The 13,917-nt window shown below is 39.2% G+C and overlaps 1 protein-coding gene across 1 annotated transcript in view; it reads right to left on the bottom strand.

Annotated features, from left to right (window-relative positions):
- The window catches only part of LOC134221816 (nephrin), a 368,748-nt gene extending 356,508 nt beyond the window's left edge, over positions 1-12,240 (bottom strand). Inside the window, exons 1-2 of the mRNA XM_062700993.1 lie at positions 12,075-12,240; positions 1,946-2,078 (exon numbers count right to left, since the gene is read on the bottom strand). Of these exons, the coding sequence (XP_062556977.1) occupies positions 1,946-2,078; positions 12,075-12,240 (299 nt within the window). The remainder of the gene's footprint in view (positions 1-1,945; positions 2,079-12,074) is intronic.
- Between the last annotated feature and the right edge of the window lie 1,677 nt (positions 12,241-13,917).

Here is a 13,917-nt window from a genome sequence, read left to right as displayed (position 1 = left end):
AGCGGCTTTTTAGCCACTTAAAAAGAGGCTTCTGAGCTTTTTTAAGAGAGGCTTACGAGCTTCTTGAAAGGAGGCTTTCGAGCCTCTTGAAGGAGGTTTCCGAATCTTTTGAAAGGCTTCGAGCAGCTTGAATGGAGGCTTCTCAGAAGCGTAGAAGGATGCTTCCAATTCTCTTGCAACGAAGCAACTGAGCTTTTCGAGAAAATAGCCTTCATAAATCTCAATTGAAGGTTTTGCGTACCTTCAGACTTTAGATTTTAGGTCAGAAGCATGTTGTTAACATATTATTCAATATTTTGTTTCGATTTTTTTAATTTGTTCTTTCAACCTTTTGTCCTTTTGATCATTTATCGCACAGCCCTTCATACACTGTGCTTGTTTGGGAGGCCGGGATTCAATAGGCTTTGATTTACTGATTGCCGTGCATATTTTGTACAAGACAAAGTTTTGAAATAAAAAATTACACAATTATCAAAACAATCATAATAAGTTTTGATAGGAATTGTAATACATCCCCCTTTACGCATTCTTGCCCGAGGTACCTCCTGGGGCCAGCGAAGGTACCCCCAGGGCTACATGTACCCCAGGTTGAGAACCGCAAAATCGATTTTGAATCATTTTAAAAGTCTCAAAAAGTCAATTTCTTTGAAAAAAAAAAATTCCGGATAACACCAGATTTCGACGTTTCATGCATTTCTAAAACAGTTTACATCAAAGACAAAAATTAGATGTTGTGAAAACTCATATGTGAATATGAATGCCCGCCCAGGGAGTCGAGAAAGTTTCTAACCTGAAAACATCCTAGACCGGATCGAGAATTGAATTCGCCATCTCCGGAATGGTAATTCTAAGCCTTTGCTCGCAAGGCTACGAGAAGATATTGATTTGAAAAATGTATTGCAGGTAACCACTTTCCCTTTGATGGGACTCGAACCCACAACCCTCAGTACGCTAGACCGGTGCTTTAACAGAGCACAGATTTCACGGTGCAGCACAGATTTCACGTTAGGGTTGAAAATTCGTATTTTGGACATCAAATCATTCCGAGGTGGTGGTGGCCTGGTTGGCACTTGAAAAGTGATTCCAATTGCTCGAACAAGCGTTTGAGCTGGTCCATTGAGTTCCTTTATCTTTGCGATTCATTTGTTGATTCAGTCAATTCAGTCCCAAAGAATAAAAACACAAAACAAACGTTGTTGAAGTTGATTTTTCTTATACAATATGAGAAACTTCATTTACTTTTCAGCTCATTAAATATGACTCAATTAAAATGCGATTTTTTTTTAATGAATCACAGTGCATTCGCTGTTTTGAAAACAGTAAACTAAAATATAAGGAAAGTATCACAAAGTATGGAGGAACTGAAACAAAATTAAGACTTCTTCAAACACAAATGACACATTATTTGCGGAAATTGCAAGACCCGTTGATATAAACTTTTTTTGACCAATCAGACTTCTAAAATAAATTGTGAAAATCAAAAATGTCACCCCGGAGGCAAAAGATTGAAACTATGTGGTGTCCTTCAACTATTCAATTCAATTCTCTAAAAAGTAAGAAATAACATAATATAACTTCTTATAGCAACTGGTTTCACTCTTGTAATGTATTCAGATTCATAATTAACTATAAGATAATTGATCCACCAAAAAAACATGTTTTATTATTCACTGGGTCGGCACGATGAACTAAATACGGAGAGTGATGTCCAATGTGAACAAACGATTGTTCATTCTGCCCGAGCTATTTCTATCAATTTGTCAATTACCACAACCGATTACCTTTTACTCGCCATAGATCTCTCCACGACAGCCCTTAATTCTCGATACTTAGCACACGAATTTATACCTCGTCTCTGGCCGAGTAAACAAAAACCTACAGAAACCAAAAACCCCTCGAAATAAATAACTGAGAACGAAATTGAAACGGTCGAAAGTGTACTCACGTGTACAGCGGAATCGTCTGGCCGTTCTTGTACCAGATGACCAGAATCGCCCGATCACCGGCCAGCGGTGCCGTGGTGTTGCACTCCAGCTTGCCCGTGTTGCCCTGGACCGCCTCGGCCAGATGCAGGGGAGCTGCAATGGAAGAAAACAGAGCGACACGAAAAATAAGGAATTGAATTTAATTTATTACCCCGGCGGATTCGACCGGGACTACGACGACCCTCCGAAAGCAAAACGAACACAGTCAGAAAAAAAACAGAGAAAACCTCCGGAGAGGATCCGTCGAGCGGACAGCAGCCAGCAGCGTTGGTGGCAGAAGCTATCAGAAGGAAGATAGAAAATTTCATTTGTCGATAAATTTTATTTAATTTTGTACCAAGACATAGTAGATAGAGCGAGGAAATCGACTGCTCTACTTAAGTTTTTTTTTCTCGGTTTAAAGATTGCTTTATGGAGCTAGTTGGTTGGTAGCGCATATTGATTCGAGCTGGATTTCAAAGAGGATGAGCGGATGATTGAACTACTGGAGAATGAAATTATGGTGCTATCAGCTGAAATTTTGCTTATTGGGTATGATTGTGAGACGAAATTATCCGGTCTGTGCTTCAAAGCATACGATTGAGGTGAATTCGAGAATAAATGATCTTCTTGATTGAATGAAACTGAACACGAGTAAAGTAAAACGGAAGTATCCAACAAGTTCGCAGAAATGAAACATATTTTGATTTACAGAAGAAAAAGTTCTTCCTGTTTCTGATTAGTGAAATAATATCCTTCTCACCGGTTTGTGTCCCATCAACAATGGTTTTCAATCATTTTCTTTAACAACTGATTGTAGGGCAATCGGTGGTATGACCTCTTGGGTTCAAGACATAACTTAGTTTGTTAACATATTTCACTGTGGTCTACTATCGACACCCATGACCTCGCTGATTGAACTTCTTTTCTGAACCCACAAATGCCTTCCGCTTCCGTTGCTAACAATAGGGGATATGAAAAAAGAAAACTTTACAAAACGACCATTGTGAACGGCATAATCGTCTCGAGTTACCTTAACCCTCCAACACCCGACCAACTTCTCCCTCCCATACAAATCAATCGCCTTTCGCTTTACTGCGGTCATGTAATATCCACCATTCTTGTTTCGTTTTTCGATTTTCCCTTGGGAGCCGGTCCTTTTTTGCTCCACTCGTGTCGGCTACACCAAAGGCACGCGACCGCAAGGAGTGAACGACCAAAAAAAGTGCTCCGAATCCGAAATCAAAGAACCGCAATATGGCGTCGCAGACCACGGTACAAGTTGGTCATGGGCAGGCATGCGGCGCATTACCAGAGCCTCAGTAGCGACAAAAACCATTCAAAGGATTTCTGCTCTGATCCCATTTCAAAGTTATTCATACAGCGAAAGCAGTAATGTGACTGGCGAAAAAATCGTACAGCATCGTTGCTTTGTAGGGTGGCTGAGTGTTTTGGATGGCAAGGCCCATCATGGATGGATCGAATCGCAGTTTTCGCTCATTTTGTTCTCCATTATTACGTGCCTTACGTCCATGGAAAGGAATTGGAATGCGTAGCAAAACTGCAATTTAAAACGAAGTATTTATTTACGATGATTTGTTTCTACTCAGTTGCTGGGTCCAATCTTTACCAAACATTTTACATTCACTCAGGTCGTCAGGACGGATAAATGTTAAGGGGACTGAAGACCCCAGCTTAGATCGCCATAATAAGATAAGACACTATAGGAAGAAAATATCCCATTAGGAAAGGTAAGCTTATTGTGTTTCTGCTTGTTTTCCTGCATTTAAAGTTTTGTTCAACTGGTTTGGTATACCAACGAGATCAAATAATTTCAGGCCTGGTTTGATTCGTACTCAGCTTCTCATCATATTATTCGCAGCTTCGAACCAACACATTTCGTACGCTTAGACGTTCAACCGACTTCAAAATATGATCCTGTGCAGGAATCTATCCACATCAAAACGAATATAGCAACCCCTGAATAGAATACAAGAGAGCACAGAACACTCCAAAACTTTTTTTTCTCTCTGTAAGCTATTCCCTTCAAATAAAATCATCCCTACTACTGGCAGCGTAGTTCCGATGTTGTGCTGCGGAATTCGGACAGGCCACAGTATATTGCAATTTTCTGCTCCGTACAAGCATCGCCGTTAATACGATGGTGGGGTCCATCGACCGTCCAATCGAGCAAAGCTTTGATTGGCCCTCAAAAGGTCACCCAAACGACGACGACGTCGGTGCCGTCGTCGATGGGATGCTTATTAAAATAAAATTGAATTTTATCGCTTCATGCATAGCCATCGTCATCGCCGTTGTCGTTATCGTTGTAAAGGTCAGAAAATCGCAAATGTTTTGATGTGAGTTCCATGGCGGGATTAAATGTACGGAAAATGTATTGGAGACTCAATGGCGTGTAAAATTTAAAAAGTGAATGGATTCAAAAAAGAAAGCTAGCTTAAAAAGCAACTTGATTCAAAACCGGATAATGTGTACCAAAAATTCTGAAGCGATCCAACTTTCGGTGAATGAATTGAATTTTCAAGCATTTACACAGAAGAACCTTCTGATTAAAAAAAGTCAGAATTTTTTTACGGGAAATTATTCTGATTGCCACGAACAGTGTTCCCCCAAAATTTCTTCGAAAAAATCTTTCGAATTCCTAATTTCTTCGAAAAATCTTCGAAGTTCGGAATTTGTTTTAACTTTCCCGAGTTTTTTACTTGGTTTGGTGTTCTACACATACATTACCACGCAAGCTCAGCCTTTCTTTTGGCATTGGCTACGGACCGGAATAAGGATTGGACTCGTTATATCCGGATTACAGAACGTACGCATTTACGCGATGAACTGGCCTGCCCAGCCAACAGAAAGTCGCTTATGCTAGCGAAAAAGAGTAGTTTTTTTTAAAGCTTTTTTAATGTGTTTTTAAAAATTAAGATTGCATCCAACACCGAATAAGAGTAGGAGCAAACAGTTCCAAATGCATCCCTTAAGCTATTTCGATGTTTTTACTCATAAAAACAGGTATTTCAACGTGCAAATGCAAAATTTACAAAACCAGATACATTTCACAGTGATCTCCTAGGCAAAATAGGCAAAACAACAATGTTTGTGTGACTTTCTAAACCATTTATGTTTTGAAAATAGTCCTAGGGCGAAGAAGTGTCATTGGCCGAAACCCATTCGGCCGAATGCCACTAGGCCGAACATACCATTAGGCCGAAAACCATCTGGTCAAAAGTCATTTGGCCGAAAAGGACATTTGGCCGAAAAGGACTTTTGGCCGGAAAAGACTTTTGGCCGAATAGGACATTTGGCCGAATAGGATATTTGGCCCAATAGGACATTTGGGCGAATAGGACAATAGCCGTGCGGTAAGACGCGCGGCTACAAAGCAAGTTCGATTCCATTTTTGCATTGAAAATTGTCTCGACTTCCCTGGGCATAATCGTGTTAGCCTCATGATATACAAATGCAAAAATGGTAACTTGGCTTAGAAACATCGCAGTTAATAACTGTGGAAGTGCTTAATGAACACTCAAAAAGTATTCCGAATGATTTTGTTTTACGAGTACTTTTTCACTTTGAAAAGTATTCTAGAATAGTCGGACAGCTTAATATTGAACAGTTTTAAATACCTGTTTTATTCCCAATAGGAAAATCTTTATGAAAATAAGTTTACAAATCCGTAAATTGCAAACACTTTTATTGTGCTCAGAAGATTCTACCCGGGATTTAGGTGAAATACTCGAGGAAATAGTTGAGAATCGATGATCAACTGTGATGAAAAGAAGAACAAGTGTCAAAGCAAGGAAAAACTAGTCGTCTAGTAGTAGTAGTAGTGGCTGGGTTCGATTCCCGGTGCCTGTTTAGGCAATTTTCGGATTGGAAATTGTCTCGACTTCCCTGGGCATGAAAGTATCATCGTGTTGGCCTCATGATATACGAAAGCAAAAATGTTAACTTGGCTTAGAAATCTCGCAGTTAATAACTGTGGAAGTGCTTAATGAACACTAAGCTGCGAGGCGGCTCTGTCCCAGTGTGGGGATGTAATGCCAATAAGAAGAAGAAGAAGAAGAAGAAGAAGAAGAAGAAGAAGATTTTCGGAAATATCAGAGCATGCAAGGCAAATGATTATTGTCATATTGTGTTCGGGTTCTGATAAAGGTTTGTCGCTAGGTGCGTTTGTCAGTAACAAACTCTGTTGATGACAAAGAGTATTCCCTGCGAGGGAGTAATACTACTTTTTTACTAATGAAGTTTGACAAAAAATGTCAAATACTCCATGCTGTTAGTGTTTATGAAAAATAACTTTATGTTAAGTTTCACCCATTTTTACTTATAGAGGTCCAAGGGTGGAGCATAAATAATGTTTTGTGTTCTGAAAACCTAACAATATTTGTGTTGTTTATTTATTTTAACATTCACACAGCTCTTTTGCATTCGATGTTATTTATTGTGGTTTTATTACGACAATAGACATGCTCTTCGGTTTAGGAAAAGCATTTACCAAGAAGACATTATGATTACACTTCTGGCTGTTGTCAATACGTTTTGAAGCAGATTCTAAATTCCGGAACGGAGGCGAGCCAGCCTAGGGCTGCAAGTCTCCTTAATAAAGCTAATAAAAAAAAAAAAAAATTCCGGAAACTAGAAAATTAAAAAATAAATTTATTAGGGCACTGCATTCCTTGATTAAACCAATCTGGGTAATAACATCAGAGCATTTTGATGTTTGATTTATTTGTCACCATAAATTCCTTCTTAAAGTTGTTCTGTAACTTTAAATGTTATTTTCAAAACAATTGGCTTCAAATGAGATCAATTGGCATTTGTGATTGCTATCAGAAATACAGAATAAGCAAACAAAACAAAAATAGTTGGAAAGTAAAGACGAATGATTAGAGCAGAAAATCTTATTCTTACATAATATATATTTGAAATATCACTATCTTGCCTGCTTACTCACAATATTCATGTTGACACATTTTCAACTATGTAAATGTTTTCGATATCGAAATTTGCAATTCCGAAATTGCGAGGTGACATATTGGAAAGAGACGATGGGCAATGGAGATGGACGAAATAACACGCATCGTAAACCCGCCCAAGTCATCTTGAACCTTTCACTTTTTCATTGGCGGTGGTTCGGAAAAGGGGGAAGGGTCATTTGGCCGAAACCCATTCGGCCGAAAGCCATTTGGCCGAACAAGCCATTAGGCCGAAACCCATCTGGCCGAAAGTCATTTGGCCGAAAGGGTCGTTTAGCCGAAAGGGTCATTTGGCCGAATGGGTCATTTGGCCGAATGGGTCATTTGGCCGAATGGGTCAATTGGCCGAAAGGGTCATTTAGCTGAAAGGGTCATTTGGCTGAAAGGCTCATTTGGCCGAAAGGATCATTTGGCCGAAAGGGTCGTTTGGTCGAAAGGGTCGGGGTTTGACACTTTCGGCCAAATGACCCTTTCGACCAAATGAACCATTCGGCCAAACGACCCTTTCGGCCTAATTACCCTTTCGGAAAAATGACTTTTTCGGCTAAACAACTTTTTAAGCCAAACGATCCTTTTCGGCTAAATGACCCTTTCGACCAAATGACCCATTCGGCCAAACGACCTTTTCGGCCAAATGACTCTTTCGGTCAAACGACCTTTTCGGCCAAACGTCCTTTTCGGCCTTTCGGCCAAATGATCCATTCGGCCCAATGACTTCCGGCCTAATGGTCTGTTCGGGCAAATGGTATATTTGCTAAATAACTTTCGGCCTAGTGGTATTCGGCCAAATGGGTTTCGGCCAAGTGACCCTTCCCCATATGACACAGTCATCCTCATTCGGCACTAAAAATTGACGCACCATACATCAAATATGCGTTAATTATGTTTATCTGTAATTAAAAATATTGCAATTGAGTATTCGATTATGGGGCCCTCCTTTGCCGTGCGGTAAGACGCGCGGCTACAAAGCAAGACCATGCTGAGGGTGGCTGGGTTCGATTCCCGGTGCCGGTCTAGGCAATTTTCGGAGCTGCGAGGCGGCTCTGTCCCAGTGTGGGGATGTAATGCCAATAAAAAGAAGAAGATTTGATTATGACATTTCACGATTTCATGTACAATGAACATTAATTTATTTTGTTAAGACTGAAGATATTTTATTAATCATGTGAATACTTGAATAAAGTTGTATCTAGAGAATTCCGCAGGCATCAAGATTAAGTGGCTTCGAAAAGGTTTTCAATGATGCCAACTTTCTTTTGTAGTTGTTAGCAAGGAGCTTTCGGAAGGTTTTGGTGGCCGAGCTCGTATTCATGTTCGGTCATATTCCGATCTTGAAGTCCGTCTTGCATGCACCCTTCAAAACCATTGCAAGAGTGGGCCAACTAGGCAGATACTACTCTTCAAGAAGTTTTTGTGGAAACTCTGAAGAAGCAAAAGCCTTGACTGAGGTTTTATTGATGTAGCATTCATCTCCTCTTGTAGTTAATCGTTAAACTTAAAATGTTACTTGGGCTATGTCTTGCGGCACGCTAAAAACATAAAATTAACATTATTTTTTTATAGGATGTCGTTAATACTAATAAGCAATGAACGTAAACATTTCAATGACACATAATGAAGACCATATTAAACAATATTCTGAAAATGTAATATAAGCTTTTGCACCAAAATCAAAAATGGGGTTTTGGCCAGCCGTTTGTTCTAGCTGCTCCATCGTGCAATGGTTCAACATGCCATTTTCTTTATAACTTTTGTTCGCAATGACCGATCTTGATTATATTCAATAGTGATCAACTAGGCTTCGCTTTATTACAAATATCGATTTCAACTAGTTACGAGATCGGTTGACAATTATTGTATGAAAAAGTGGCTAATAATTTTCGGGTTTCATGTGCACACACATTCACACACATTCACACGGACAGACAGACATTAGTTCAGCTCGACGAGCTGAGTCGATTGATATATGACATCATGGGTCTCCGAGACTTCTATAAAAAGTTTTCTAGTAAAATGATAGCCTTTCGGTACAACTTTGTTGTACGAGAAAGGCAAAAATGGACAAAAGTTGCCGATTTTTCATGGGTTTACCTTCACCCACATTGACGAAACTACCCATGCAGCATCAATCATAGTAATCTATTAGTCAGCAGACAAAATTTGACTGTTTTATCGTGGTGGAAAAAACAGTGAAGCAACTCCGTTCAGAAGTGCGTTCGTTCATAGAACGGCACCCTGCCGCGTCGAAAACGGACATCGTGCGGCACTTTGTGGACGCCGGCATCTTCAACATCTTGGCACTATTAGTTAACAATCAGAGCATCGAAAGAAAGTCCGGTTCCGGACGACCCTGAGCGACACGAAGCTCTAAAGAAAGCTGAAAAGGAAGAACGAGGGTGGCTCAATCGCTGCGTGTGCTAGGCCAGGAGATTGGTGCAACCGGCCAAACAGTAGAAAAGTGCCTGGCGAACCTCCTATGGGAAATTTATCAGAAGCAATTATCTGTCTTAGTTTTTTTATCACCATCCGAAAAAAGATGTTTTTGATGCGAACGTTAATAAATTTTAAAAAGTAGTGGGAATGAATTATTGGCAGTAGCTGATTTTCTACCCGCGGCTTCCGCATCTAGGCACTATCGTATATGTGCAAATAGCCAGCATGAGTTAACAGCCAGAAATTTGTATGACGAAAGACATCTAACGCGGGTTTTCTGAAAATTAGGAACTTTTCATGAAAAACTATTTGGTACCGGTTATAAAGGATGGTGTCTGCTACCACGCCTACCAAATATTTTTTTATTAAGGTGCTCAATTTTTAGAAATCAAACCTTAGTTGCCTTTCGCCATATTGATTTCAGAAAGTTACCTGCTAGTGTGCTGCTGTAAGCACGCTCAAATCAGGCGTACATAAATTGGAAATTTCAGTTTTAGAGCGCTTCAACGTCGGTTATCGGAATACGAGTTATATTCGGGATTTGAATCAAAACGGTATTATGCATTCAGCAACTCAGCTACTATGGACTGTACAATAGTCGGTAATCAAACGAATAAAAAATCTTGAAGGTCACTTTTTATAAAACTGGCGATTTCGTCGATGGAAGCTGGCTGAGCGTGGCTTTAAATTCATCGTTCTTGACTGCACTGTCAATTTGTGCTGTCATATCTTTGCGTGTATGCTCCGACCTGTTTGAAATCGCGTGGTTATGCAAACAAGAGCAGACGATGTGGAGTATGGGGAAAAGAACCGGCGTAAATTTTGATTTGGGAGCAGAAACTCTCGCAGTTTCTGGAAGTTAGTGGACTGGGAAGAAGAGTACCATAAGAAAGAAGAAAGCATTGGCGTAAACATTTTTTATCTCATAGTTTGGTAAACCTTTTAGACGGCCCCAATACCCCCTTTTCTTCTGAGAATGCGGTACAAGAGGGCTGAATCCGGGTCGTCTGGTCACATTACACTAGACCAAAGACATTGATCCTCTTAGCTAATTCACTCCGAAAGTTTCAACAATTATCAATTCATAATGTAAACGGAGTGGTTGGTACGAGATTTGTGGAATCAAGTTAAAAATTATTTCTCACAAGTATTTTATACAACGCTGCACAGTAAATAGGTCTGACCGCTTTTATGTTTGTACCATTATTATGTGCTCCAAATATAAATACTGATTAGGGAACATCAAAATAACGTAACGCTGGGAGGGGGGGGGGGTGGGGTTGCCTGAAGGGTGACGATCCATACAAAATTTTCAGATGCCTCATATACAAAGCGTGACATAGGGAGGAAGGGGTTGGAATAGCCAATTTTAGACTTTCGTAATTAATGGATTTTACCCAAAAAAGTAATAGATATAGTCGAACCTATAACTTTGCAGGATTTTTTTTACGAACTGGCTGTGTATGTGTAGACAAGACTAGACTAGACATTTTTTTAGACATATTTTGAGGATCAGGGGGCAATACCAAACATTGGCAATTTAACCCGACTAAGATGACAAAACAAAAATATATCAATATAATAACGTCAGTTATTGATAACTACTGATGATATAATAGCCATGAGGCCGAAAGGGCCATTTGGCCGAAAGAGTCGTTTGGTCGAATGGATCGTTTAGCCGAAAGGGTCATTAGGCCGAATTGGTCAGTAAGTAAGAAATTGAGAATGAGAAGAGAGACGTCTCACTTCTCACTCTTCATTTTTCTCTTCTCACTGTAAAAAGCGAGACGTCTCACTTCTCACTCCTCATTTATCACTTCTCGCTGTCTCTTTTCTTACTCCTAATTTCTCAATTTTTAAATGACATATTAGGCCAAATGTCTTATTCGGCCAAATGTCCTTTTCGGCCAAATGACCCTTTCGGCCAAACGACCCATTGGCCAAATGACTTTCGGCCTAATGGTCTATTCGGCCTAATGGGCTGTTCGGCCAAATGGTATAACCAAACAACTTTCGGCATGTCATTCGGCCAAATGGCTTTCGGCCAAACGATCCTTTCCTGTTTTTCAGGATTCACTCTTCTAATCTCCATATATTTAAACATCTAAACAAATAACAAGTACGTAAAATTTAAACAACTGTGAATGTAACTAGGTGGTATACTGCCGTGATACGCGTATTTATACGCTTAGATTCCTTTGTACAGTAGACAGTTATGCCGAGAACGGCAGTACAGGTCTAGGTCTATTTTATTACTTTTCAATATTTCACACATTACTATTGGAACAATAAAAGTTAAACTCTTGTCATCAAAGACACAATTTAAACTGAATAAGAAATTTTCTCCTTTTCGGGGAACTTGATAGGAGTCAGTAGACCAACGTAAGCAAGTTTTTGTTTTCGGTACGACCTTATTACCTTAATAGGAGAAAGTATATTAGATTTGAATCTAATCGATCCAATATCGCCTAAATGGAATAGTCGGATTATGACCCTTGAGCTACCATCATTCCATGAACTAAACCAACATGGCCTATATATTGGATTAATTCCCATCCAGAGTACGGATATGTACCGACCCAACTTTAGACATGCTTCAAGCAGCCGTTAACAAGGCAAGAATGCCGTTCAACCCGATATGCATGCTACCGAACCGATTCGTACAGGAATGTGGCATACCTACCTTCCACGTTGAACGTTTCATCTTGGCAGCAAAAAGTTTTCGTGTATAGATCGGCATGTTCACCCAGAAAAGGGGAAAACCCGGACGCAGCGTGCCTCAAACGAAGGTTGTTCAACACATCCGCCAGGAAAGCAACGTATACCGAAAAACAGGGGGAGGCAAACATAAAACATGACTCAACACATTGTTGCTGTGTTGCGTTTTGTTATATTGTTGCTGAGCAGAAAGAACATTCCGATGCATTTTTCCTCGGGAATCTTGTTGCTGCCATGCAACCCATGGGCACTTGATGTTGGCTTTTTCGTTGGGAGCGCCCCGACGTTCAAAGCATTCTAAGCCTGATTCTTTGCAATTCTTTCCCCCCTTGTGGCAGCTTGCAACAGGAAAGGAAACATGTTGTGCCCAACCCGGATTAGAGACTACTGGGCTCCGTACAGTATTTGTGGAAGTTAAAATGTTTCAATTTTATGAAACAGTTTTGTTTTGAGGTACATATTGAACAAAAAGCACAAGTTTTCCATTTATATTATGTTTCCCTAAACTTAATTAAATTTAGTCACGTGATTATAATAAAGTTGTTAATGTGTTTCTAGAAATATAAAATATCTGAGAAAATGAGGATAGGCTGCAAGAAGGGTTCATGCAGGTCATCCGGAGTAGCACTCTAATCTCTTTGGCAAGAATCTTGACTTAAAAGATGGTTGCTTTCAGTTCTACTAGTAGTAGTAGCATTAGTAGTACAGTAGTACGGTCGATGAAATCCATATAAAAAATAGCGTGAATATCTAAATTCAGGTAGAAAATCCATTTATTGGAAAACCACATAAAAAGCAGCTTTATAGCCTATTCAGATTACGCCATTAATGACATAATAATTGGCGTTTCAGGGTAAATACGCTTTATGATGTCATTATTTACGTAATATTCCATACATTTGGCGCTGTCAAAAGATACCCGCTAAAAAGAGTCATATAGAATTTATAACGAACAATTATTACGAGAGAGCTTTCATTCTAACTGGGATGCAGGGAGAAATTCAACAAAACAAAACTGACAAGCGTCACGCTCTCTTTTCCAGAGAGAAAATTCTCTCTGTTTTCATTTCGTTTCGTAGTTGACAGTCATGCTCTTTCTGTCGCAGCAGGGTCGAATGCATGTTAGATGGAAATCTTCTGAGCCCTGAAGAATAACTCGGATTGTGATGGTTTTGTGGAAAGCATTTTATATGATGAAAAATAATGATGATAATTATTTATTCTCCACTTATTCAACATGAATTGTTTAAAAAACAGATGCTCTCTAGAATTAACATGAAGTATTTAACTTAAACCTAGATTTAATAGAACAAATCGAATAAATTTTCAAAGTTCAAGGGCCAATGCGGAAGACAATTTAAAACGTAGGAATGGTTGTAAAACGAATATATTTGATGAATGAACATGATTTCATAAATTCAATTCTGCTCCTTGAATGGCTTAATATACTTTGGATTTCAACATTTTTCACGTGGGACAACTGTACGATTTGAGTGGGATGTATATATAAAGTAGAATAACCTTGAATAAAACATGGATTGGTAATGCATTAATTCGTCCAAAATCCAGTTTAAATTATATCACATTCACACGATTCGATTTTATTAGAAGCTGTGTCATTGATTGTCGAGTAGAACGCAATGGTTCAGTTTCCATTTTTCAAAAAAAATTAAATTACTGAGTTGCCCTTCATACATGGAGATACTGGTGGAAATACATTTTAGTTCGATAATATTTCTTGAAAATTGGTCCAATCGTCCTTTTTTTATTTATTTGTGAGAATTCCAAAAAGTATCTAAATTTTTCTA

This window comes from Armigeres subalbatus, chromosome 3 (assembly GCF_024139115.2).
Source record: "Armigeres subalbatus isolate Guangzhou_Male chromosome 3, GZ_Asu_2, whole genome shotgun sequence".
NCBI classification, from domain to species: Eukaryota; Metazoa; Arthropoda; class Insecta; order Diptera; family Culicidae; genus Armigeres; species Armigeres subalbatus.
The sequence above is the reverse complement of the archived record's forward strand: the minus strand, read 5'-3'. Positions and strand labels throughout refer to the sequence as shown.